General features: G+C 43.4%; 2 protein-coding genes and 3 long non-coding RNA genes across 6 annotated transcripts in view; 3 read left to right on the plus strand and 2 right to left on the minus strand.

The window, feature by feature from the left end:
* Positions 1 to 358: 358 nt before the first annotated feature.
* On the minus strand, positions 359 to 3,327 carry LOC135300677 (uncharacterized). Its single transcript, XR_010362446.1, has 3 exons — positions 3,261 to 3,327; positions 2,582 to 2,756; positions 359 to 928 (listed from the first exon to the last, which is right to left on the minus strand). It is a non-coding gene; the product is annotated as an uncharacterized LOC135300677 (long non-coding RNA).
* An 856-nt stretch (positions 3,328 to 4,183) lies between these two features.
* On the plus strand, positions 4,184 to 7,426 carry LOC135293696 (uncharacterized). The gene is made up of 3 exons (XM_064408484.1): positions 4,184 to 4,598; positions 5,403 to 6,182; positions 6,324 to 7,426. Exon 3 carries the CDS (start codon positions 6,383 to 6,385, stop codon positions 7,424 to 7,426), a length of 1,044 nt encoding a protein of 347 aa, XP_064264554.1. The 5' UTR covers positions 4,184 to 4,598; positions 5,403 to 6,182; positions 6,324 to 6,382.
* Positions 7,427 to 8,052: 626 nt separating this feature from the next.
* LOC135300671 (uncharacterized) lies at positions 8,053 to 9,353 on the plus strand. The gene is made up of 2 exons (XR_010362445.1): positions 8,053 to 8,462; positions 9,274 to 9,353. It is a non-coding gene; the product is annotated as an uncharacterized LOC135300671 (long non-coding RNA).
* Positions 9,354 to 12,473: 3,120 nt separating this feature from the next.
* On the plus strand, positions 12,474 to 19,742 carry LOC135300785 (uncharacterized). Its single transcript, XR_010362560.1, has 3 exons — positions 12,474 to 12,716; positions 16,422 to 16,496; positions 18,291 to 19,742. It is a non-coding gene; the product is annotated as an uncharacterized LOC135300785 (long non-coding RNA).
* The window catches only part of RALA (RAS like proto-oncogene A), a 30,463-nt gene continuing 22,155 nt past the window's right edge, over positions 14,250 to 22,557 (minus strand). For both annotated transcript variants that reach the window (XM_064420587.1, XM_064420592.1), the window contains exons 4-5: positions 19,770 to 19,944; positions 14,250 to 16,177 (exon numbers count right to left, since the gene is read on the minus strand). In XM_064420587.1, coding sequence (XP_064276657.1) covers positions 16,055 to 16,177; positions 19,770 to 19,944 — 298 coding nt within the window. In that variant the 3' untranslated portion in view covers positions 14,250 to 16,054. The remainder of the gene's footprint in view (positions 16,178 to 19,769; positions 19,945 to 22,557) is intronic.

Below are 22,557 nucleotides of genomic sequence, written 5' to 3' on the forward strand. Positions count from 1 at the left end.
AGTCTGTTCTGACTCTTCTGTTCTGTTCCCACCTGTTCACCATCTTTAGTGTAACAAAATTGGTACAAATAGATGCTGAGCTGGTCACGGGTAAGGAGGAGGCTGTGCTACATGTCACAGACAATGGTGCCACTTCTTTTTTTGTTAAGGCTTTTGTTGTACTTTCTTCTTTATTAAAAATGTTTCTGTGTCCTGTCTGTACCACCATGTATAATAAGCCCTTAGCAATATTTTTCTGATGCAGAACAAACTGTCAATCCATGAAGATAAAAGGAGATAGATAAAGTCTTCAGCAGTTTAAAGATCTTTTTCAGCAGAATACCTCAGGGCTTGTTTGTTGACTTGGTAGGCGTTTTTTCTTAAGGATGGTTTTGGTTGGTTGGGTTCTTTTTTTTTTTTTTTTTTTTTTGAGGGGGGAAGGTGTCTGGTTTTCTCTTTCTCCCAAGCAGTAACATGTACCTAGAGTTCTTTGAAGTTTTGTTTTTAATCTTCCACCATCAATCTGTTTTTTATCCTAAAAATTTCTCCCAAGCCACAGAGGAATTCAAATTTCTAGCTTGGTTGGCTTTTGTTTTGTTTTGTTTGGGGGTTTTTTCCTGTTGTTTAGTTGGTTTTTTAAATAAATATGGAAGTCTTAGAAGACATTTTTACTCTCTGATGTACTGTATGCTTTCATATGTCTTCTAACCATTTTAGAAAAATAGTCTGGTGTCTACATACACTGTCTTGTGCAGTCTGCTGTAGTTTTTGTTACTACCTCTGCTACTTCTTTGCTGCAACTGTATTTGTATTTTGTCCTAAGATTGTTTATTGACTAGAGTGTAATAATTCATGTTTCCCAAGGCCCTGTGGAAAAACTGACTAGATTGACTATATCCATGTTTGTTCTTCTCAACAAGAAGAATGTTGCAATGATCTGGGAACTCAGCTGTTGGAAAAAAAACAGAGAAGGATAAAGACCTGTGCATTGGCTGGTCGGGACACAAGTGAACTTACCAGTGAAATGTCAAATACAATCCATATACTTGAAGAGCTGAGAAATATTAATGCCGTCTTTAAGTCACCATTAGACCACTGAGTCTCTGTCTGTTGTGATCAATCTTATTCATAGACAAATGAATTCACAAAAGGAGCAGAAAAAGCTATAAAGATCATCAGTGAACCGAAATTTCAGTTTCAGAGGAGACTGGCAGAGTGTGACTTGTCTAGCATAGGAAAGGCAGGAAATCGCAGTGTTCTATGAATTTAGTTAGAGGCTGGGAAAGGTGTCCCTGCTCATGGTGGGCAGGCTGGAACTACATGGTCTTTAAGTTTCCTTCCAAGCCAGGCCACTCTGTGATTCTATGAAAGGAGATAACCACCTAGATGGAAGGACTATTTACCCTAAGAGACAGAGTTAGTGCAGGCAGTTACAAACAAACAGTCGATCAAAGCTTTTTGGCTTTTAAGCCCAGTCTCTTTTGAAATAGGTTAATTGCCTGTTGATGAGAGACAGTTGCCAGTCACCCCAGTACATTTGTGAAAGAAATCTATTTATGCTTCCCAAAGCCATCAGGCTAGAATTTAAGTGGATGAATTGTTTTGCAATTTGATCCATTGCTGAAGCAGTTTTAGCCATGGATGGAAAGGTGTATGCAGCCTGAAAAAACTCAGAGCACAGAGGACATTCCAGATCTTTAACTACCAAGTTCACAAATATTCAGAACAATCATCTTGTTTCTTAACTCAGTATGCATTTCCTCTGCTGACTGAACCCTGCTTAAGTGTACCAAGACCTTTACTCACACAAGCATGCTTGAACCATCTTAGGGAGCAGCTTCATGTGAGGGCCTACTTTGGATTTGACACCAAATGCCTGGTTCCTAGAAAAAGGTCTGTGACTTGATTGAAGCCACAACAGCTCCCACAATAGCAAACCATTTTGCAAAAAAGTTTCCCTAGAGGTCAGCATACCAAAGAGGATGAAACAAGAAACTGAATTCACACTGCTTCTACTGCAAGAAATATGTCATCCTCCAACTGCTCTCATAGCTGGTGCTCTTGGGGCAGTTGTTAACTCTAAAAGTAAACTAAGATCATCCATGCCGTTGCCCACTCAAACTTTGGGGTAAAAGCTAACATTTTTCTCAACTTAGTGCCTGGGAAGATGATACCTAACCCGAGACCTAAAGTAGAGAATTCTGCCTCAGAAATTATGGGGGTTAACTTTTCAGAAGTGTCAAACATTCAGAGCCTGTATGATGTACAACAGACTGCCTCACTGCTTTATCTCTGTTTTTCCAATAAGTGCATGAAACAACATAATTTTTCACATGAGCAGGAGCCATTAAAAAACAAACAACAAAACAACACCCCTTCCCTTCCCTTCCCTTCCCTTCCCTTCCCTTCCCTTCCCTTCCCTTCCCTTCCCTTCCCTTCCCTTCCCTTCCCTTCCCTTCCCTTCCCTTCCCTTCCCTTCCCTTCCCTTCCCTTCCCTTCCCTTCCCTTCCCTTCCCTTCCCTTCCCTTCCCTTCCCTTCCCTTCCCTTCCCTTCCCTTCATTTTCTCTTCCTCCTTCTTTTCTGTGTCTCATCTTTCCCTACCTACACACTGGGGAGATCTCTGAAGACAATTCTTCCCAGCCCTGCACTAGCAGAAGGCACTGAATACCTGTAACCACCTCCCAGCCTAGGCACTGGCTTGTCACCTTGTGGGAAGGAGGTGTGTATCTTCTGAGAGGGGTCAGGACTGTGAATCTTTTCAAGATAAAGGGACCATCTGCACAAATTTGCAAAAGGCAAGTGTTTTTTTTAAACTCATCAGTGTTCAACTGAAATAGGTTTTTACAGGATGGCAAACCACCACATCACTGACACTAGTGAGGCTCAAAGGTCAAGCCTTCAGTCTGGTGTAGGATGTGCTTCTCATCTAAATGGTTGCAAACCACTTGGAGGTGAGCAACACCTATTCAATTCCCCATGAATATTCTTTTTTTTCTCCTTGTACTCATTTTTAGAAATGTCTGGTCTGTCTTCTATGGAAGAACATGCTAAAACACAAGAGCCTGAGAGCAGCAGCATTCCCTGAGAGGGAAGGTCCATCTGGCCCAGTACTCTGTCTCCAAAGTGGCCAACCACCAGTGTTTGAAGAAGAGCACATGAGCACTGAGCACTAGTCCTGACAGGTCCTGGTGGTGCTCACAGGCCTCAGTGCTGGGACTGGCCTGCCCTGGGACCCCCAGCCCCACCACCTCCTGCCAAGGGCCCAGGGGACGTGTCCCACCTCTGCCTGGGACCTTCAGTCCCTGTCTGAGCCCTGCTGTGGGTGTGCCCATCTCTGCCTCTGTCTCCTGGGTGGGCCCGGGACCTGCACTGCAGAGCTGCTCTCTGGGGTGGAACCCTCAGACCTGGTCAGACCTTGTCATGCAGAGCTCTGGGTTTAACATGGCATAACTGCTCTATTCTATTCTATTGGCTGCATTCACCATGAGTCAAATAATGGTGAGACTGTTATTCGTGTGAAGTTGCAAGGAGGTTCTGATTCAAAAACACATTCAAGAACACATGACACACAGGTTACAACTGGAAATAGGATATTATTTAATTTTTGTTTGTCTGAATCAGTTTCAGAGCTGATGCTCACAACCATTACCACAATGTGCACATGTAGCCAGACTGTGTTCTTTAGTTTAGCTTGAAAAATCCTGTCTAGTATGGCAAAGGCAAGTGACAGAGTTACAGAATGTAGCAGCAGGCATACGGGCCCAGCAGGTCCTGTTTCCTGAAGGTTCAGAACATGAAGAATGAGAATCAGAAGCAACAACACAAGGTGTATACTATCTTGGACATATTCCAAAGTGTAACGCATATCAATGACAAACACACTTTTTGCCTTCCAAGATTTGCTTCATTGCTGTGCTCCCAGGACAAAAATGCATGAAAAGAACTCTTGTGTTTGTCCTGTGCTTGCAGGCAGGAGAACTGAGAAGTGGCAGCTCTGGATGGATGCAAGAATCCCACAGGAAATGGAGCCAAGGGAAGAGCAGAGCTCAGTCCCACTCCAAGCTTGCAATGGGCAAGAAAGCCAGAGAGAGCCAGGGCACAAGTGGTGCCTTGGAGGTGTGAGGGCAGCAGGCAAGAATGGAGTTGTAGGGACCCAGAGGAGCCCTGACAGGGGGCTGTACCCAGTGCTACAGGAGGACAAGAAGCAACTCCCAGGCCACCCTTGGGGCCCACCCTGGGAGTCTGGAAAGCTTCTTGCCCACAGCTGCAGGGCATGACAGGCCATCTTCATGGAGCATGAGTAGCAGGCAACAACTGAGCCAAAAGGGACTGAAGCAGCGGTGAACAATTATCATGCTCAGTGCTGCAGAGGAAGTCAAAACTCCCTGGGAACCAGTGCCAATCTGCCTTGGGGGAAGATTCCTTCTTGACCCAGGTGCTACTGATTTGCCATTCTGAAAATGAACTCTGGAATTAATGGACCCCGTGGAAACACAAATCTCCTTGGAGAACCACATCCCATCCTGCTTGTTAGCCAGAGACAGCTGGACAGGACAACACAGGGTCAGCCAGGGCAAGTGCCAGTGGCACAACAGATAGAGTCTCCAAGGATGGTCAGGTAAGTCTTATCCAAAGAGATAGATCATTGGTTGGTCTTTTACTCTTTCCCTCTCATAATAAACCAAAACTCTTTGAGGGATCTTTAGAAGATCCTGCCCTTAGAAATGACAACAGGCTGGGCACAGGGAGGGGCCAGGTGAGAACTTGGTGCTGCCCTCACCACTGAAGGGGGTCAGTGCAGGGAAAGAGACAAGAAAAAGCTCAGACCGACACACGCATCTGCCTTCCTCCAACAGAGAACCCTGGATACTGGGCTCATTCATCAAAGCAGCAGGAACTTGGCTTTTAGAAGTTTTACTTCACACCAAACATGAATTAAACTCCTGCTCAGCTGGCAATGATTGAGGTTATGTATTTTTAGGGTTCAAGGTGGTAGGGATGATCCTGTGATGTGCCTAGGACTTTTTCACTAGAAGATATTCCTGAGAAGATGAGGCAGGAAAACCCCTCTAAAAATCCTCTTCTCTACCAGGCTGGTTTCATGCTGTAACTTACTTGATAACTTCCCAGTAGTTTTAATAAAACATCCTAAGGAGAAGGAAAATGCCCAACTGCAAGCCTGGCTGGAGTGATTTACAGTTCCCTGAAAGCTGCACGCAAAGCAGCTTGGGAAGCAAAGCAAGAACAGGCAGACCTGCCCTTGCTTGGGTAGCCCAATCTGTGGCAAGCCCTACCACAAGGGAGAGAGATTGAAACTCAGTGAAGTATAGATTTTCTCCACATTTTTGACTGGTTTGCCCAAAATTGTGCTTGATGCTTATTTTTCAGTTGTCTATCCATTTTCAACTTTATTTTTGAACAGGATGAGAGCAACTGAGGGTTTTAATGGTCACCGAGCTAATGACCACACCATTGTGCCCGTCAACCCCAATCCAATGGGGCTGTAGAGAAGAAAAAGAATCTAAATTACAAGACAACTTGGCAAGAAGTTTGCACAGACACTGGCATGAAATGTCAGGATGTCCTTACCTCTCCGAGTGGTGCAGGCAAGCAGCATTGAGAATAGAGAATATGGGCTGTCATCTTACCAGATTTAAATAGGCCAGCCCATGTGCCTGATGTACACAGCACCCTCGCGTCACAAAAAACATAAAACTAGCAGGTAATGTGCTTCTAAAGGAGAAGCACTTGGAATAATGACTCAAAATGATAGTAAAAGTCAGAGGCATGAACAAATAATGGCACAGCATGGCCCACACACCCCATTTTTTCTCCTGATGCCATGCACTTGCAGGGGAGAAAGGTCTTCTATGGCAGATTTGGAAGGCAGTCAAGGTTGCCAGTACAGAACAGCGGACTGTGGCATCAGCAGTCCACAGACTCCATGGATAGCAACCTGAGTGAGCAATGCACTGTGATGTCACATCCCTCACTGCTTATGTTTGGGCATGAGTGGAGCCTGGCTCAGACTCACTCGTGCCTGGACTCCTGGCAAGCATGCCTGGGAGGACTGGAAGCCCGTGAGGTCACTGGGTGCTGCTTTCAGCAACTCTCAGTTCTCATTCACAAGACTTGGTCTGTTTCCTCAGCCCTACCTGGTTCAGGAAGCTGAGTACTGTGGGTGGTGCTTGCAGGAGCAGAGGTGAGTGGTGCAGGAAACAGGCCACAGGGTGGCCCTGGGTGATGGTGGTGGTTGGGGAGCTGTGAGTGTGTTCTTCTTGAGGGGCCTGGGCATTTCTTCTACCTGCCCATCTCCCTGGGACACCAAGTGACTATTTTTCAGAGTGTCACACCAACAAGAGAGAGCAGCTGCTGTCCCCAGCTCTGCTGCAACATGCAAACATGGCCATGGAGACAGAGTGGAACTGCCCCATCTGCTGTGACATTCCAGGTGAAATCGCTTCTGTAACACCCTGTGTCCACCTGTTCTGCCTGGGCTGCATTGTGCGGTGGGCCAAGAGCAAACCATCGTGCCCCCTGTGCAGGCAGGCTATCAACAGCATCATTTACTCTGTTCGGTCAGAAGAAGACTTTCTGGAGATAGTTCTTCCAAGCCCCTCGGACTCATCAGCTGCTCACCACCAGGATGAGCAGGGGGCTGCAGAGTTGATGCCCAGGGCTTATGTAGCTGGCTTCCCACCTCAGGTCTGGGCAGATTTTTTCCAGGACTGCTCAGAAGTCCTCGAGCCCTTGCTGCCCTGGCTGAACCAGGAGCTATTGGAGCTGCTCAGGACCCGCTGGTGGGAAGTGGCTCTGGCACAGAGTGCCATCGTAGCCAATTTGTGCCGCTATGGGCTGAGTGAGGAGGCCTTGGTCCGGGAGCTGCAACCCCTGCTGCAGGAGCAGACGGTGGCATTTGTGCGCCGGCTCATCGATGTTGCAGCTGACAGGTGCAGTGATGAGATCCTACGGCAGATGAATCTCCTGAACTCCCATGCTGAGGAGGAGGAAGAGGAGGAGGAGGAGGAGGAAGAGGGTCCCACAGCTATCCCTGGCCCCTCTGCATCCCCCCAGGGGATTTGCCCTCCCACCCTGGCCTCATCCTCCAGCCCTGTAGTCTCCAGCGTGGAAGTGGACGTTGGAACGTTGGAAGCCACCCTCCGCGGCGTGCCCGGGCGCTCTCCATCCGCGCCTGTCCCTGCAGAGCAGGAGCAGCCCCCGGAGGAGCCCGGCAGCCGGGCAGCAGCAGTAGCAGGCCCCTCTGCCCAGGGCTACAGCCGCAGCACTTCCGCTCCGGGCCGGGACAGGGACTGCTTGCCCGAGGGGCTCCGGCGCCCAGCCAAGAGGAGGGCCTCTGGCCCTCAGGACTCTCCCCAGCCCCCGAAGAGGCCGTCCCGCCGCCGGCGGCACAAGCCAAGAACCCGTGATAGTAGAAAAAGGAAATAAATAGTTGTTTGTTTGACACAGTCTCTGTGGCTTGCTTTGTCCCCCTTCTCCTGGTGTCTTTTCCCTCTCCCCTCACATCCCATGTGCATGGCAACTGCCTACTTTTGGGCACAGCCATGGGCTTCTGGAGCCGCAAGGCCATATCCGCACCATCTTCTCCTGCAACAAATCCCGCTGCAGCTGCGGGCGGAGCGGGCAGCAGGGACAGCAGGCTTATCAGAAGAACCACGGCCTCAGCCTGCACCCAGTTCTCCTCCCTGTCCACCGTCACTTTCTACTCTGCTTTCTCGGCGTCAGCCAGGCACCCTCACTCCTCGGAAGGCTGTCAGGGAGGCACAGAAAATGAGCAGGGACACAAGAGCTAGAAACAAAACTTGGAGTAATAGGATTTGGGGGGGAAGGGAAGGGAAGGGAAGGGAAGGGAAGGGAAGGGAAGGGAAGGGAAGGGAAGGGAAGGGAAGGGAAGGGAAGGGAAGGGAAGGGAAGGGAAGGGAAGGGAAGGGAAGGGAAGGGAAGGGAAGGGAAGGGAAGGGAAGGGAAGGGAAGGGAAGGGAAGGGAAGGGAAGGGAAGGGAAGGGAAGGGAAGGGAAGGGAAGGGAAGGGAAGGGGATAGGTGGCTGAATGGGGCTGCTGGCAGTGCAAAGATCTAGAGCATGAGGAGGTGCCCAAGGCTCTCAAGCCTTTATCTGCTGGAGAGCACTGGCAAGACCAAGAGGATCCCTTCAGAAAGACCACTGCAGAGCTTTCTGTTCTCATGCACTGCAGAGATGGGGCAGCAGCTGTAAGATATAGGGTGCAGAGATGTCGCAAGGGATTCCATTGTTTCGGAGCACCCACTGGTGTCCTGCCAGATACAGAAAGGAATGTTGTCTCCAAGAGCCATTAGGCTGGGGGCATGTGGCTACTCTCACAAGCCCCTGAGATGTTGAGTCAGAATATGTCTTGGACATCTCCTGAGTGGTTTACCACCCTATGTGACAAGGAGATGAAAGGACTCACTCAAGTGCTCAGGGAATAGCTGGTTGCCAGCACTGAGGTCAGGAAGGAATTTTCTCCTGGGACAGGTTGATGATGGTACCTGAGGTTATTTTACCTTCCTCTGCTGCACTGAACATGAGCACTGCTTAGGGCTTCTTCAGTCTCTTTTGTCTGGGTTGCTGCCTGCTGCTCATATCCCATGAAGATGGCCTGTCATGCCCTGCAGCTTGGGATAGAATGGCTGGGGGTTTTGGGTTTTTTTTTTTTTTTTTGGTTTGTTTTTGCCTTTTTTTTTTTTTCCCATGGTGGATTATCAAGTGTCCTCAGGTGTCTTTTCACCACCTTCTGCAGCACTAAGCAATGGCCTGTTGTCAGGGCTTCTTTGCCATTTTGGCCAGGTACTGCTGCTCATGCTCCACAAAGTGGCCTTTGTGGCCCACATCTTGGGGAAAGAAGCTTTCCAGACTTCCTAAGTGGGCCCCAAAAGTGGCCGTACCAGTTTACCCTGCCCATCTTTCCCAACTCTCAACACTGTTCTAAATCAGTCCAGCTCAATAGCAAGGGATGGCCAGGGATGGTGCTGTGCAGGGCTTAGAAAGAACTCTGTGGCAGCTCCCCAGGGCCCCCCCAGCAAGTTCTGCCACTTGGCACTGGGGCAGTCTTCTATGCATATGCTTGGGTCTCTAAGGGCATTGTTCCCCATGGGGATGACACACCAGAGGGAGCCCATCACCCATGCCATCACTAGCTGTCTCTTCTGGGCCATAAACAAATCCTTGTAGACTGTGTTTCCCAGAGAAAGGGGAACCAAGTCATGGCTACTCCTGCCTTTGTGGGTTTATCTGTGCTGTTTGTCTTTACCTTTATAGGTCCCTGGCTGAACCTCTGTGGCTCCTGGGCTCCCACATCTGATATCTAATGAAAAAAAAAAAGGTCTTTTCTCCATGTTTTATTTTCTCAGTACTGGTCCTCTTTGTGAAACTTTTGGAAGGCCACCATGTCAGAAATTGGAGACAAGTATACAAAGAGAAATTTCCCCTGATGACAATTCTTCCCAGCTCAGGACTAGCAGAAGGCACTAAATACCCATAACCATCTCCTAGGCATTTACTCTGTCACTTTGTGGGAAGAAGGCATGTACCTTCAGAGGAGGGGTGAGAGCCATGGTTCATCTCCAGATAATGCAACTATCTGCACAAACTTGCAAAAACTGTTTTAAAATTTTGCTGGATTTATCGAGTTTTGCTGGGTTTCGACAGGACAACAAACCCCCACACCTCCGACATTATCAAGGCTAAAAGATCAAGCCCTCAGTCTGATGCAGGATGTGCTCCTCAACTACACAGTATCTAGCTAGCACCTACGTCCTCAAGCCAGCTCTGACACTCACAGGATTTACAACCACCCATAGCAAAGTGCTATCTGTAGACACAGTATTTATAACCCTTCTTTTGACACTTCCCCCATCTATTTCAGTAGGCATTTTGATATTTATCAAATAAAACAGAAGGATTACTGTTTTAGACACATGCTTTAGAGATGACTAATATTTAACACATTAGTCTGGCAACATTTTAGCTAACAGGTCTGCTTTTTTGTACTGATAAAACCCCAACCCTATCTAATAAGTTTTCCTTCATAGAAGAAGCAAAAAGGAAAAAGAACTCTAACAGAGGCATACCAAGCATGCTGAGCTCAGCTGAAGGTAAACCTCAACTCATTACTTTCAGTACCTTGTCCAGAGTCTAAAATATAGCATTTAAACTGCTGATTATCATCATGCCTCCACTCTTAGCCAGGACATCCATGAACCACAAACTCAATCTCACCTGATCCTCTCCTTTGTGCCTAGGATACTGACAAACAGTAAGCTGTCACAGCATCAATAAAGAACAAAAGGGTGGAAAATGCACAACCCATAAGAAGCACAGAGAGAAGGATAACACTACACTACCTCAAGGTCCCAGATCCTCCTTCAGACTTTCCATGGAAAAAGAGTGCAAGGGTGCTATCATAGCTGTGGTCATGGCTGCAGTGGGTCTGTGGACGAAGCTTCTTCCTACCTGCCTTCAACCTCTTTTTACTCTATGCTCACAGCACAAGCACAGGAAGCAATATTAACCAGGTCAGTGGCTCACACACTGTAACCATTTACTGCCTACTCCCTTTCTGAGAGGAATGAGAGTGAGGTCTGTGAAAAGGACAGCAGAGGGGTAGAGCAAATGTAGGTCCAACACTGCTGCAGCTGCTATCTCACCTGTAACTCAGATAACAAGAAAAGCCCTGAAAATCAGTATGGATGCTGCCAGGAAGAGGAAACAAAAAGAAAGCATGTATCCAGTCTGCAGTTTGGCACTGTCAGCCTCATGGGCCTCACAGGCTGTTTTTCCACCTTGCTTTTGGCACCAGGAGAATGCCAGTGCTTTGTGCCTGCCTATCCCTGGTGTGCACAGTTTTAGTTCCTGATCCTCGTCTTACCTCCCAAAGCATTGCAAAGACCCACTGGGCTTTCATCTGAGTTCTGTACACTTCCTGATTTCTCCCTTTGCCCACCCTGTGCTGCCACAGCTGCCCATGGATGATGGCCACTTGCTCTCAGGTCGTGCAGAAATCGGATTCCCCCCTTCTCTCCTTGCTCTTCTGCAAAAAATATGGCCAAATCACATAGAAATTAACTAGAAAAAAATGTAATTGCTACCAAGTTAATTAAGTGAATTGATACATATTTTTAAATCAACATTCAGCACAGCATGTATTAGTTTAAGATAAACTATGGGGTGGAGCCTGAGAAATGAGCTACCCCTTTAGTTCTAACTGCTCATCTTTCACCAGTAAGGAGAGATGAATGGGAGAAGGTGTAAGTAAAAAAAATAACAGCTTACTAAAAGCAAAACCGCCACAACTTAGGTAACAGTAATAATCACAAGGTACAAAGGTACTGAATCGTGTGGACTCCCCAGGAACAAAGAAAACAGGAGAGTGGAGAAGCCCCACCCCAATATGGTGGCCTCCAAAGAAGATCACATGGCCCAGGGGACAAAGACAAGATGGCAGAGAAGCCCGACTTGGCTCAGCCTTCCCCCTGAAGTGTCACTTCCCTGGGACTGGCACTGCCTGGGGCAGCTGACACCTGCAGTGTCACCTCCTCTGCTTCTTTTTGGCTGGCCAGACCCAGTTGGTTTGGTCACTGCAGTTTCGAGTGCTGCTGCTTTGTGGAGAAAGAAAACCAGCTCACTGGGCACTGAAACCCACAGCCCTGGCCCCAATGGCTCCAGCTCAGCACTACAGCTGGCAGTGTATTGTGAAAATCCTTCTGAAATAGTTTTGGATTGAAAAAAATGCAGTTTCTTGGAAACCTATGCCAGGCAACATCCCTGACATCTGAGCAAGAAAAGAGAGAGAACTCTCTGTACCTGTTCCCAGTCTCTTAAAGGAATTCCTCGAACCTCCCACTCCCCGACAGAACATACCCCTCCATGTTAAAACATTCTGGGTCCATTTCTGGCCCCCAGGTCTTAAAAGGACATTAACACAAATTGCATGGATTGATGGTAAGGAAAAATGGAACACAACATGGGCATTTTTTGGGTTGCCCAGGACAAGCTGAAACAAAGAAAATACCATAGAGCACACACAAACCAAATTATATCCAAAATGGATTGTACCAGTTAAACAGATGGTTAGATCTACTCAGGGTCTCTTGAAAATGGGAAGCGCCTTGGCATATGTCCAATCCTCGGCAGATCTCAAGTGGTATGCATTTCAGCATTTTTTTAACAATGAAGCTTCAACCAAAATATCCCAGTCTGCTCCATGTCTTGAGATCAAAAATTAACATGTGTTTCAGTAATAGCAACACTGGCACATTTCCTACCACTCAGTTTTAGTAACAAGCTGAAGTTACCACAAAAATATGCAAGAAGTTTCTTTCATAATTCAGTTATTTAAAACATACCTATTTATTTAAAATAATTACAGTCAAAAATTGGTAGGAGTGAATTTGGAAAGAAATATGCACGACTGACTGTGCATCCACATGGATGTAAGAGCCAACATGTCTAACAACAAGAAAGTTTAGAAATTAAGGTGTGCTATTAGTTTTTCCTCTTCAATTCTCAGTTGTCATAGGCTCAGTCTCATCTTCTCATCTAGTTCTGACACAACCAAATGTATTGTACGCACTTGTGATACCAGCCACTGCTCTGCTGCTCCACATTTTGCATTGAACTATAATCAAGTAGAGGACACCTCCCCTCTGGAGGAAGACCTCATTGCACTCTTCACCATCCTCACGAGGGAAAGCAGAGGGGAGGTACTGTGTCTTCTCTCATGAGCACCAACTGGACCCAAAGAAACGGCATGAAGTTGTGTTGGGGAGGTGTAGCTTGGATATTAGAAAACATCTTCATGGAGAGAGTGATTGGGCACTGGAACAGGCTCCCCAGGGAAGTGGTCACAGCACCAAGCCCAGCAGAGTTCAAGATATGTTTGGACAACACACATGATGTGACTTGGGATGTCCTGTGCAGGGCTGGGAGTTGGAGTCGATCCTTATGAGTCCTTTTCCAACTCAGAATATTCCGACTCTGTAGTTTCATAGAGGCACTGAAAACCTTGGTGCCCCAAAATGGAGCCCATGATTTTCAGCAAGCCCACTTCACATATAAATAGATAAAATATTTGGTTCCTACCTATGACTATAGTGAGCATAAGTCTCAGATATGAAGTGTATTTTATTGCATTACGGTTGCTACTGGAATGGCCAGAAGGGTCATTCTGCACACTACTGTGATGTTAACAAGGTCTCTTTGAATGGGGACTTGCTGCACACCCTCACACTATTGTGAAATAGTCAAAGAAAACTCCTAGATACCACAGTTGTTAAGCTACTGTATATTCAGTGGGAGGCTACAGAAATTACCAAATACACCACAGATTTCTTAGCCAACATTTTTGAAAGTCAATCGATTGAGTTTCTAAAGCTATGAAAAGCTACAGAATAAAATAGTTAGGATAAAAATTCAACATTGGTTTCATACATAACAGAAGACTCAACTTTACAGCTTTTTACAAATTAAGGCATCTCTCTCTGTTCTGCAGATTTACCATACATTGCATTTCACAAAAGTGGGCAACAGTACTGCCAGCATTAGGCTAACTTGGAGGGAACTACCCTGGAAAGCTTTGATCTTGCCAGAAAAGAAAGTGTCTTCAGCTTCTTCAAGGAATAGGGGATAAAAAGTGCCCTCAGGCACAGAAGCATGCAGAGCAGCTAGACCTAGGAATTTCAGACACTCAAGCAGGCTAAACAAAACACTATGATGCAAATGTAACACTCACTTTGGATGACTCTCTCATGATATACACAAATCCTGGAATACATGATGCAAGCTGTATTTCCAGCAAGTTGAGGAAGCACACTTCGTTTCTCCTTGAGCGTGCCAAAAGAAAATTACTTAGAATGCATTTTTATTTTATTAAAAGTTATGTAGGTTGTCCACTTTTTTAATTTAGGGTTTTGTTTGTTCCGGGTTTTTAGTTGTTGTTGTTTGTTTTTTAAATCTCACATTCCATTCTTATAGAAAAGTAATTTTGGAACAAGCTCACCTTTGTTGCCCATTTTCAGATAGTCTTGTAGCATCTAAGCAAATTACCTACGGATAGAAGGCAGCACATACGTAACTTTTAAAAAGTGGCTTTTTACCAGACTAGTTTGGTTTAATGTACAATTTTCTTTATGTACATAAACCAGTCTTCTAGAGCACTTAGGTTTCACTGCTTGACAGTTGGCATTGGCTATAGCAATGTTTATGAGTAATACAGTTATCAATTAACACTGCACAAGTATTTTAGAAAAATGGAAGTTTATTCATCTTTCAATGGCTCAAATAGCAAATAAAAGGACAGGATAAGGCATCAGCCAAGACAAGTTTTGTGTGTCCAGTGGCTTCATAACACCTCAGTTCCCAGTATACAGGTTCCAAAGCAAAGTCACAATGTTAGTGGTTAGACTCCCTGGCTAAATAGACCCAAACGAGTACACAGTAAGATGAAGACTGGCTTATATTTGCCAGTTACATGAGTAACTTTTATTCTGCACTTGGCAGTCTACTAAATGCACATACAAAATTCCTACTGATAAATATTGAACATGACAAATGTAACTCCCAAGACTTGAGTCCCTAAAACATCTGTTAGCATGAAAGTTAAATATTTGTTACCTAGTTTTCTTGAGCACATTTTAAATTGTCAGTTATAGGCTTATACATGTATAAAAAGTATAACAGTTTGTGGAATTGATCTAGCCTGTCTCACCCCAGAGGAGTCCAAAACCCTCAAACATTCTGGTATATTTTTAGTTAAGATGTAGCACACTGACCATGTGCCAGTATTCTTCTTGTTCTGAAGCAACTGAGGCAGTATGTTTTGTTTGGGGATTTTGGATGTGCACATTAAAGGTTTCTGTATTGCAAAGCACATTTGATTGTTTGATATCAACATTAACTAGAAAAAGTAGCTACACTGTTCCCCATTTGAAAATCAACATTGACTAAACAGTACAAAACCTGCAAAGAGCTTCAGCATAACACACCATGTTCCAATAGCTAAGTATTAGGAACATAAAAGAAATTAACCAGAATTTCCCAGACAACAACTCAAAACACATAAGCGCTACTAGATCAGCCCCACTCCACCCAATTCCAGGGAGTTAAAACCCAAGGAACATCTAGACAAAAATCTATGTGCAAAAGGGAATTTTCCAGGTACCAGCATGTTAAATTTTAAACAACAATTCCAGGCTTATGACTTCAGTCTTATGTGTATTCTGACCTTTTAGTTTTAAGATACCATACTGTCTACCAAGTTAAAGATGACAGAATAGGCTCTGTATTATTCACATTACCAGAGTATGGCACACATTTAAAGAACAGACACTGCTAGCAGACAGCTAGTGAGTGAAATCATCCAAGTAACTGCACTCCACAGAGAGGGCAGTCTTGCACTGATGCACAGGGACGGTCTCCATACAACAGAGTTGAAAATACACCCTTGATTAAGCAACCTGCTATGTTTGGGTATTAAAATTAAGGCATATTCAAATGTTTCAATGTAAAAGATTACATCGCTCTTCTAAGTTAATCAGGTAATGCAGAACCACATATAGTTTTCCTCAACATAGCTGTTCATATACACATTATTCTTTTTGAATTTGCATAACTCCATGGCAAAACAGCTGCATACTGCTTTGTTAGTTATCATGTTCACAATTGTAATTTTCAAGGCAACAAAAGACAAGATGAATTGACAAATACCAGTGATAAAAAAGTATGCTTTATAAGAACTCACAAAGTAATACTTTGCCCCTCTTGTTCACTATTAAAGAAAAGACTACCTATGAAACACTACATTCAGAAGAAATGTGAGAAGGTAGGCAATTATGAAATGGACTGAACTTTGCTTCTCTTGAAGCCACATAATTTGTTTTCAGTGAATTTGACTTTCAGTGCCGCTCCAAATCATGCTTTTAGTGGTACATTACATTTTCCAACATGTTAGGGTAATTTCAGTCACTTCAGCCTTCAATGGCATGCTTATAAATTATGGTTTTTATTAGTATGGTCAGGGTAGGAAAGGAATCCAAGCTTTTGATTATAAAATGCAACATCTTTCTCTGATCCTCTTAGCTAGGCTTTTTCTTTTCTTCTTCCCATTCTTTTCTTTGCTGTCTTCCATTTTTCTGGCTCTAATTTCTCTCATTAAATCAAAAAACACCTGAAAAAGATACAAGATAAATGCAAAAATAAATCACAGACATGAGTTAATTTAAGCTATCACTGACATCCACTTCAGTTGTTTCGAATAAAATCAATTACATGCAATCAGTTTGAGCAAACAAATATTAATTCAACAAATCTGTCACTGGTTTTGAAGGTCAAGTTGATATGATGCAATTCTGCTTGTTTCACAGCACCATAATATTGCCTTGTCTTCTGATATTTGCTTATGAATCCTTCAGGCAATTTTCAACAAGAATTGGAAGAAGGATCCCATCACCAGCCAAGATTTGCAGACGTATGTACATACTACTGAGGTAATTTAAGGAAATCAGTTTACCTTTTGAGTATTTTAAGTCATGAGCTGCAAAGGTTGAAAAACATCCAATTTTAGAAACTTATTAATGGAGCAGTAGCATAGACCGAAATGCATGTATGGTATGTTTTATGATGGAAGTCTAAGCACAAAGTGACTAGAGAAATAAAACCAAACTCAGCATTTCTTTTAAAGGAAAGTCTTTAATTATACAACTACATAAACAATTTCTTACATCAGGTAATCTTAGCTGCAGCTACCACATTACAGTCTTAAAGTCACATGAAGTTCACTTTCATCCAATGGTTTAGGACAAAGTTGGAGGTACACCACTGACTCAGGTAAGAGAGATCCTACTGACAGACAGTTAAGGCTTTATGATTGGACTGTGTAAAGCTACTTTACTAATTTCAACAGCAGATCTTAACTTACAGAAGGTTACAGCAAACAATATGTATACATCTTTATAATTTTCCTGTAGGAAATCAGCTGAGCATTTCTAAAACTTCTCTCAGGAGAGACTCTTTAGATACCCAATCACCCTGAGAATGCCGAATCTCATCTGATCTTGGAAGCTATACAGGATCAGGCCTGGTTAGTACTTAGCAGACTACCTGGGAATACCAGGTGCTCTAGGCCTCCTTTTTCAGCCCAGAGATGAACTCAGTTGGTCAGAGCATGATGTTAATAACACCAAGGTCAAGGGTTTGATCCCTATATGGATCATTCACCTAAGAGTCAGACTCCATGGTCTTTGTGAGTCCCTTCCAATTCAGAATATTCTGTGATACTTTGAAATTTGAACTAAGCAATACGTCTGTGTCAAGGGATTTGATCAATTTCTGTGAAGCATGGACACTGCAGGGGCTGAAAAGCTCCTCTACAGAGCTCAGTAGGTTTTTATTACACTAATCTCATTCTGACTGCAGGAAAAGTATCAACCTTCATCACATCAAATCCAAAGAAAATCAATGGAACTAAACAGTTCCATCAAGAAATGAGATGGCCTTTTGATTTTTAAATGTTGCTTGTTTTAAATACAAGCACTACGTTGCTTGTATTTAAACCTGTGCTAATGACAAGATTCAACTGTCAGCTTGCTTAAGTACTGATAACTGTACAACAGTATTTAGCTGTCTGGGATACATAACCTGAGAAAATGTTTAGTGGGTCAGCTTTGCCAAAATTAGTGGAGTCTGGCTGTGTTTTTTCAAGTGAGCAGAATCACTATTCTGGAATTCAGAGAGACCATATTACAATAGTAACCCAAGTTTGTGTAGCAAACTCCAAAACTTCATATGTTTCATGCAACTAAGAATACAAAGTATTCACTTGTGCCAACAAGGTCCCATTTATGGCCTGTCAAACCGTAAATCTGTATGACACATGCTAATCTGGATCATTATGCCATCAGCTCCAGGTATATGTAAAGGCTATTGATCCAAGAGCTATTGAAAAAAGTACATTATATGTACTTTGTTCCCCAGTGGCTAAACAATAATGAAGTGGATTTGAAGAGCTGAATTTTTACAACTGTAATAGATGGCTGTTAACTGCAGTTATATACCAAAACTAAAAGATGTGTTAGTTTTTATAGCAACAAAAAAATCAGGGCTTTATTCAACAATGAGGATGAGTTCTGCTGTTCTGTAGGGTAAATCACTATATCACTGAACAATCATTTTCTTCAGTAAGACAACTGACAGGACACAACCAACAGTTATCGTAAAAGAGAATCTGCATTACAGCTCTCATGCTGCAATTAACAGCTCACACATATGGATTTACATTACAGAATTTTTCACCAAATGCAAGATGCAGCATCTGGATCAGGGCAAACCCAGACATCAGTACAGACTGGGAGATAACTTACTGAGAGCAGACCTATAGACAAGGACTTGCAGGCTTTCATGGATGAAAAGCTGGACATGACCTGTCAATGTGCACTCACAGCCCAGCAGGCCAGTGGTATCCTGGGCTGCAGCAAAAGAGGACTGGCCAACAGGCCAAGGTAGGTGATTGTCCCCTTCTACTCTGCTCTCATGAAACCCCACCTGCAGTGCTGTGCCCAGGTCTGGGGTCCTCAGCACAAGAAAAAACATGGACCGGTTGGAGTGGGTCCAGAGGATGCCACAAAGATGCTCAGTGGGTTGGAGCAGCTCCACTATGAAGACAAGCTAAGAAAGCTGGTGTTGTTCATACTGAAGAAGAGAATGCTCCAGGGAGACCTTACTGCAGCCTTTCAGTTCTTAAAGAAGGTGTATAAAAAAAGACAGAAAACATCTTTTTATGTGGGCAGCTTGTGGTAAGACCCTTGTGGGAACAATTTTGAACTAAAAAGGGAAGAGATGTAAGTGACTATTTTAAAAACAATTCTTTACCGTGAGGGCAGTGAGGCACTGGAAAGGGTTGCCCAGAGAAGTCATGGATGCCCTAACTCTGGAAGCGTTCAAGACTTGCTTGGATGGGGCTCTGAGTAACCCGATCAAATGGCTGGTATCCCTGCCCATGGCAGGGCAGCTGGAATTAGATGATCTTTAAGGTTCCTTCCAACACAAACCTGTGATTCAATGGGGATCAACTTTGTCAACAACTCTGAAAGGCCGGCACATTGTACTAAACCTACTTATTTTCTTTTCAGTCTACAAGGCTGACAGTTATTCTGAATTGCAAGGACCTCACATTCTTGCTGAAGCACTTACAACTAAGCAGCATTTTCTTTTCTTGGAGACAAATATTCTCTTTAACTTATGAGGTTCTGAACCAGATTTTATCTCTGAAAACTCATGAGGCACTTTTGGGCTTTTCATAGCTTTTTGGGTTCATCCATTCTTCACCAAAACAACATGCAAAGAGGCAGATGGTTAAATGAGGGTAGGGAAGGCTTAAATCCCTCTCTTATTTGCTTTTATAATGAGGATCAGAAAGTATTCTTCACTGTTTAGAAGCAGACTCTCCTCTAGTTACAGAAAATGCAGTATGAAGTCTAGGCCAAAAGAGCAGACCCAAGAAAATTTTATAAGGTCTTGTGTCACGTCTTGGATAATAATGATTCCTTTAAGTTTAGAATGGGATAAATGTGTTACGCCTAACATTTTCACTGTTCTACAAGGAGTCACCTAGTCATGCACTCCTAGCAAGCTAAGGAAGAAAAGTATTTGATTAAAATTCCACAAAATTATTGCTAAAATTAAAAATATAAGGAGTATGACCCATGAAAAAGAGGAATAAAATAAAAACTGACGAGCAGATTGTTTAAGAGGCCAGTTATTACCTTGTCAACATTAGCTCGTGTTTTTGCAGAAGTTTCCACATAATTAACATTCCACTGATCAGCTCTGTTTTTTGCTTCCTCTACAGAAACTTGCCTTTTATCTTCCAAATCTGATTTATTACCAACTAGCAAAAAAGGAACATTCTCATCTTCTTTTACTCTTAAGATTTGCTCTCTGGAGAAAGGAAGGAAAAAAAAAAGGAAAAGAAAATTAAGCTTTGCATAGAGTACCATTCTTCAAACACATAAAGAACTCAGACTAAATACTTTCACATCTTACAGTGAAAAGCCATTTATTCCTATTATGTAGTTTATATAACAGGAATGTCTTAAACCTCATTATGATATTATACAAAATGAAGACAGACACAGACAGCTAGTCCTTGAGGAAGGAAGCAGTTGAGTCAGTAAGAAATGAAAAAAAATTGAACAGGACTAGTTCAGGTGAGAATTTATATTAATAATTAATTTTCTTTAACAGTGTTATTTGAAAGCATCCACCATTGTCTTTACATTACTGGTTTTGATGGTCATTTTTAAGCTATCCAAGTTTCAGATTAACAGCTGATTCTTTCCTAACAAAATGTGACACTTTAAAGCTGATAAAATGGTCCATAGCATATCAAGAAAGATTCCTGAAAGGAACAGATTTTTTCTCAAGTCAATTATATTCAGTTTCTCCAGAGATCTTAATTTAAATACATACCTGTATACAGACACAAGCTGTATATGCATCAGATTTTTAAGGACAGAATCTTCTACTGTTTTAACTGCTAGGATGAAAGGTTTAAAACTATACATAAAACTCAATACTACAAATAGTTTGGTACACAATTAAAGTCTTCAACACTTAAAAAAATAATGAATGTTTTCTTCTAATTGAAGGTGCATTAATACTATCAGGAAGAAGAGTTGTCTCAGAAGAAGAATATTCTATATTTTGTCTATGAAAAAAGGAATATAAAGTTAGTTGTGAAATGTAGCCCTTTATCATGGAGCAATTCCTGAAATACTGACGAAAATCACAAAGAAATTTCTTTTGATGGCTGAGATGAGACCAAATTTAAAGCTGAAGGGAAAGAAGCTGAAAACACTTAAGTAATCGATATTCTAAAGGGCCTTGATTTGGTATACGGCAGGATGCTCACATTACAAAAGCTCTGAATAGCATCAGTCTTGTGAGGGAAGCCTACTCACAGAGAAACTGCACACAGTCCATAACTTTTAAATAAACTGTGCATTTGAGGCAGACAGTGACACCACATTTACGTATGAGGTACAATTAAAAAGCAACATTTCTCCTCTTCCACACAAATACCAGTGCAAATGTTTTAACAGAGTCTGCAACTATCCAAAAGTAGTTTGAATAGTCAGGGGATCAGGAAGGTGGCCAGAAAAAAGTCAGTACATCATGGCAGCCCCTGTGTAAATAAGACTTCTGGTACAAACTAGTAGCTTTCAACACTAGTTATCCAGGCAACACTATACTGGGTTAGCATGACAAGGTTTTGTTAGTGGTGCGTCTATAGACGTGGCTTCTGTGAGAAGCTTTCAGAAGCTTCCCCAATGTCCATTACTGGCAGAGCCAATGCCAGCTCACTCTGGGACAGACTCACTGCTGGCCAAGGCCAAGCCAGTGGTAGGTAGCAACACCTCTGTAATAACTTATTTAAAAGTAATACTGCACAGGTACAATTGCACTCAGAGAGGAAAGGAGTGAGAATATGTGAGAGGAACAAATATATGGATACTAAGCTCAGTGAAGAAGGGGGAGGAAGTGCTCCAGGCACCAGAGCTGGGATTCCTCTGCAGTCCATGGAGGACACCCATGCTGGGGTATGCTCCAGGCAAGGATCTGTGGGCCCCTGGAGAGAGGGATCCATGCTAAAGTAGGTTTATTGGCAGGAATTGTGGGGGACCTATGCTGGAGCAGTCTGTTCCTGAAGGACTGTAGCCCATGGAAAGGGAGCCATGCTAGAGTAGTTAGTGAGCTGCAGCTTGTGGGAAGGACTCACACTGGAGAAGTTGATGTCTCCCATGGGAAAGACTCCCCACTTGCGCAGGGGAAGGACTCCTCTCCCTGAGGAAGATGAAACAGCAGGAACAATGTGTGATAAACTGATCGGAACCCCCATTTCCTGTCTCTCTGCACCACTGGGAAGGAGAAGGTAGAGCCCAGGAAGGAGGGAGGGGTGGAGTGGAAGGCATTTTTAAGGCCAGTTTTGCTTCTCATTATTCTGCTCTGACTTTGATTCGCAATAAATTCAGTTCCTTTCCGCAAGCAGTGTCTGTTTCGCCTGTGCTGGTAATCAGTTAAGTCCTCTTGTCCTAAACTCATCAGCCTTTCATTGTATTTTCTCTTCCCTGTCCAGCTGAGCATGGAAGAGATAGAGGGGCTTTGGTGGGTACCTGGGATAGATGCCAGGTCAAACCACCACAGATGCCAAACAAACTTTTACATTTTTACAAAAATGCAAAAAGTTAACCTAACAGCAATTAAGATGATGATATTCATATTCTCCTTTGAGGAGCCTTCTGAAGGCTAGACAAGAAATATCTCATTAATGACATGCCAGCTTGAAATAGAGAACTTTAAAAAAATCCACAATATGAGAGCCAGAACAATTCTACTCAAAGCAAGCCAAAATTTTAACAAACAACCTTTCAAAGTATTTATATTATCAATATTTAAAAGTATTGTCATTGCAGGTCTGTATTCTATTGAAAAAAGTTACTTGGAACAATAGCATTTTAAAGTATGCCAGGAACCCCACTGAATTGCAGTAAA

This window comes from Passer domesticus, chromosome 1, assembly GCF_036417665.1.
Source record: "Passer domesticus isolate bPasDom1 chromosome 1, bPasDom1.hap1, whole genome shotgun sequence".
Lineage (NCBI taxonomy): Eukaryota > Metazoa > Chordata > Aves > Passeriformes > Passeridae > Passer > Passer domesticus.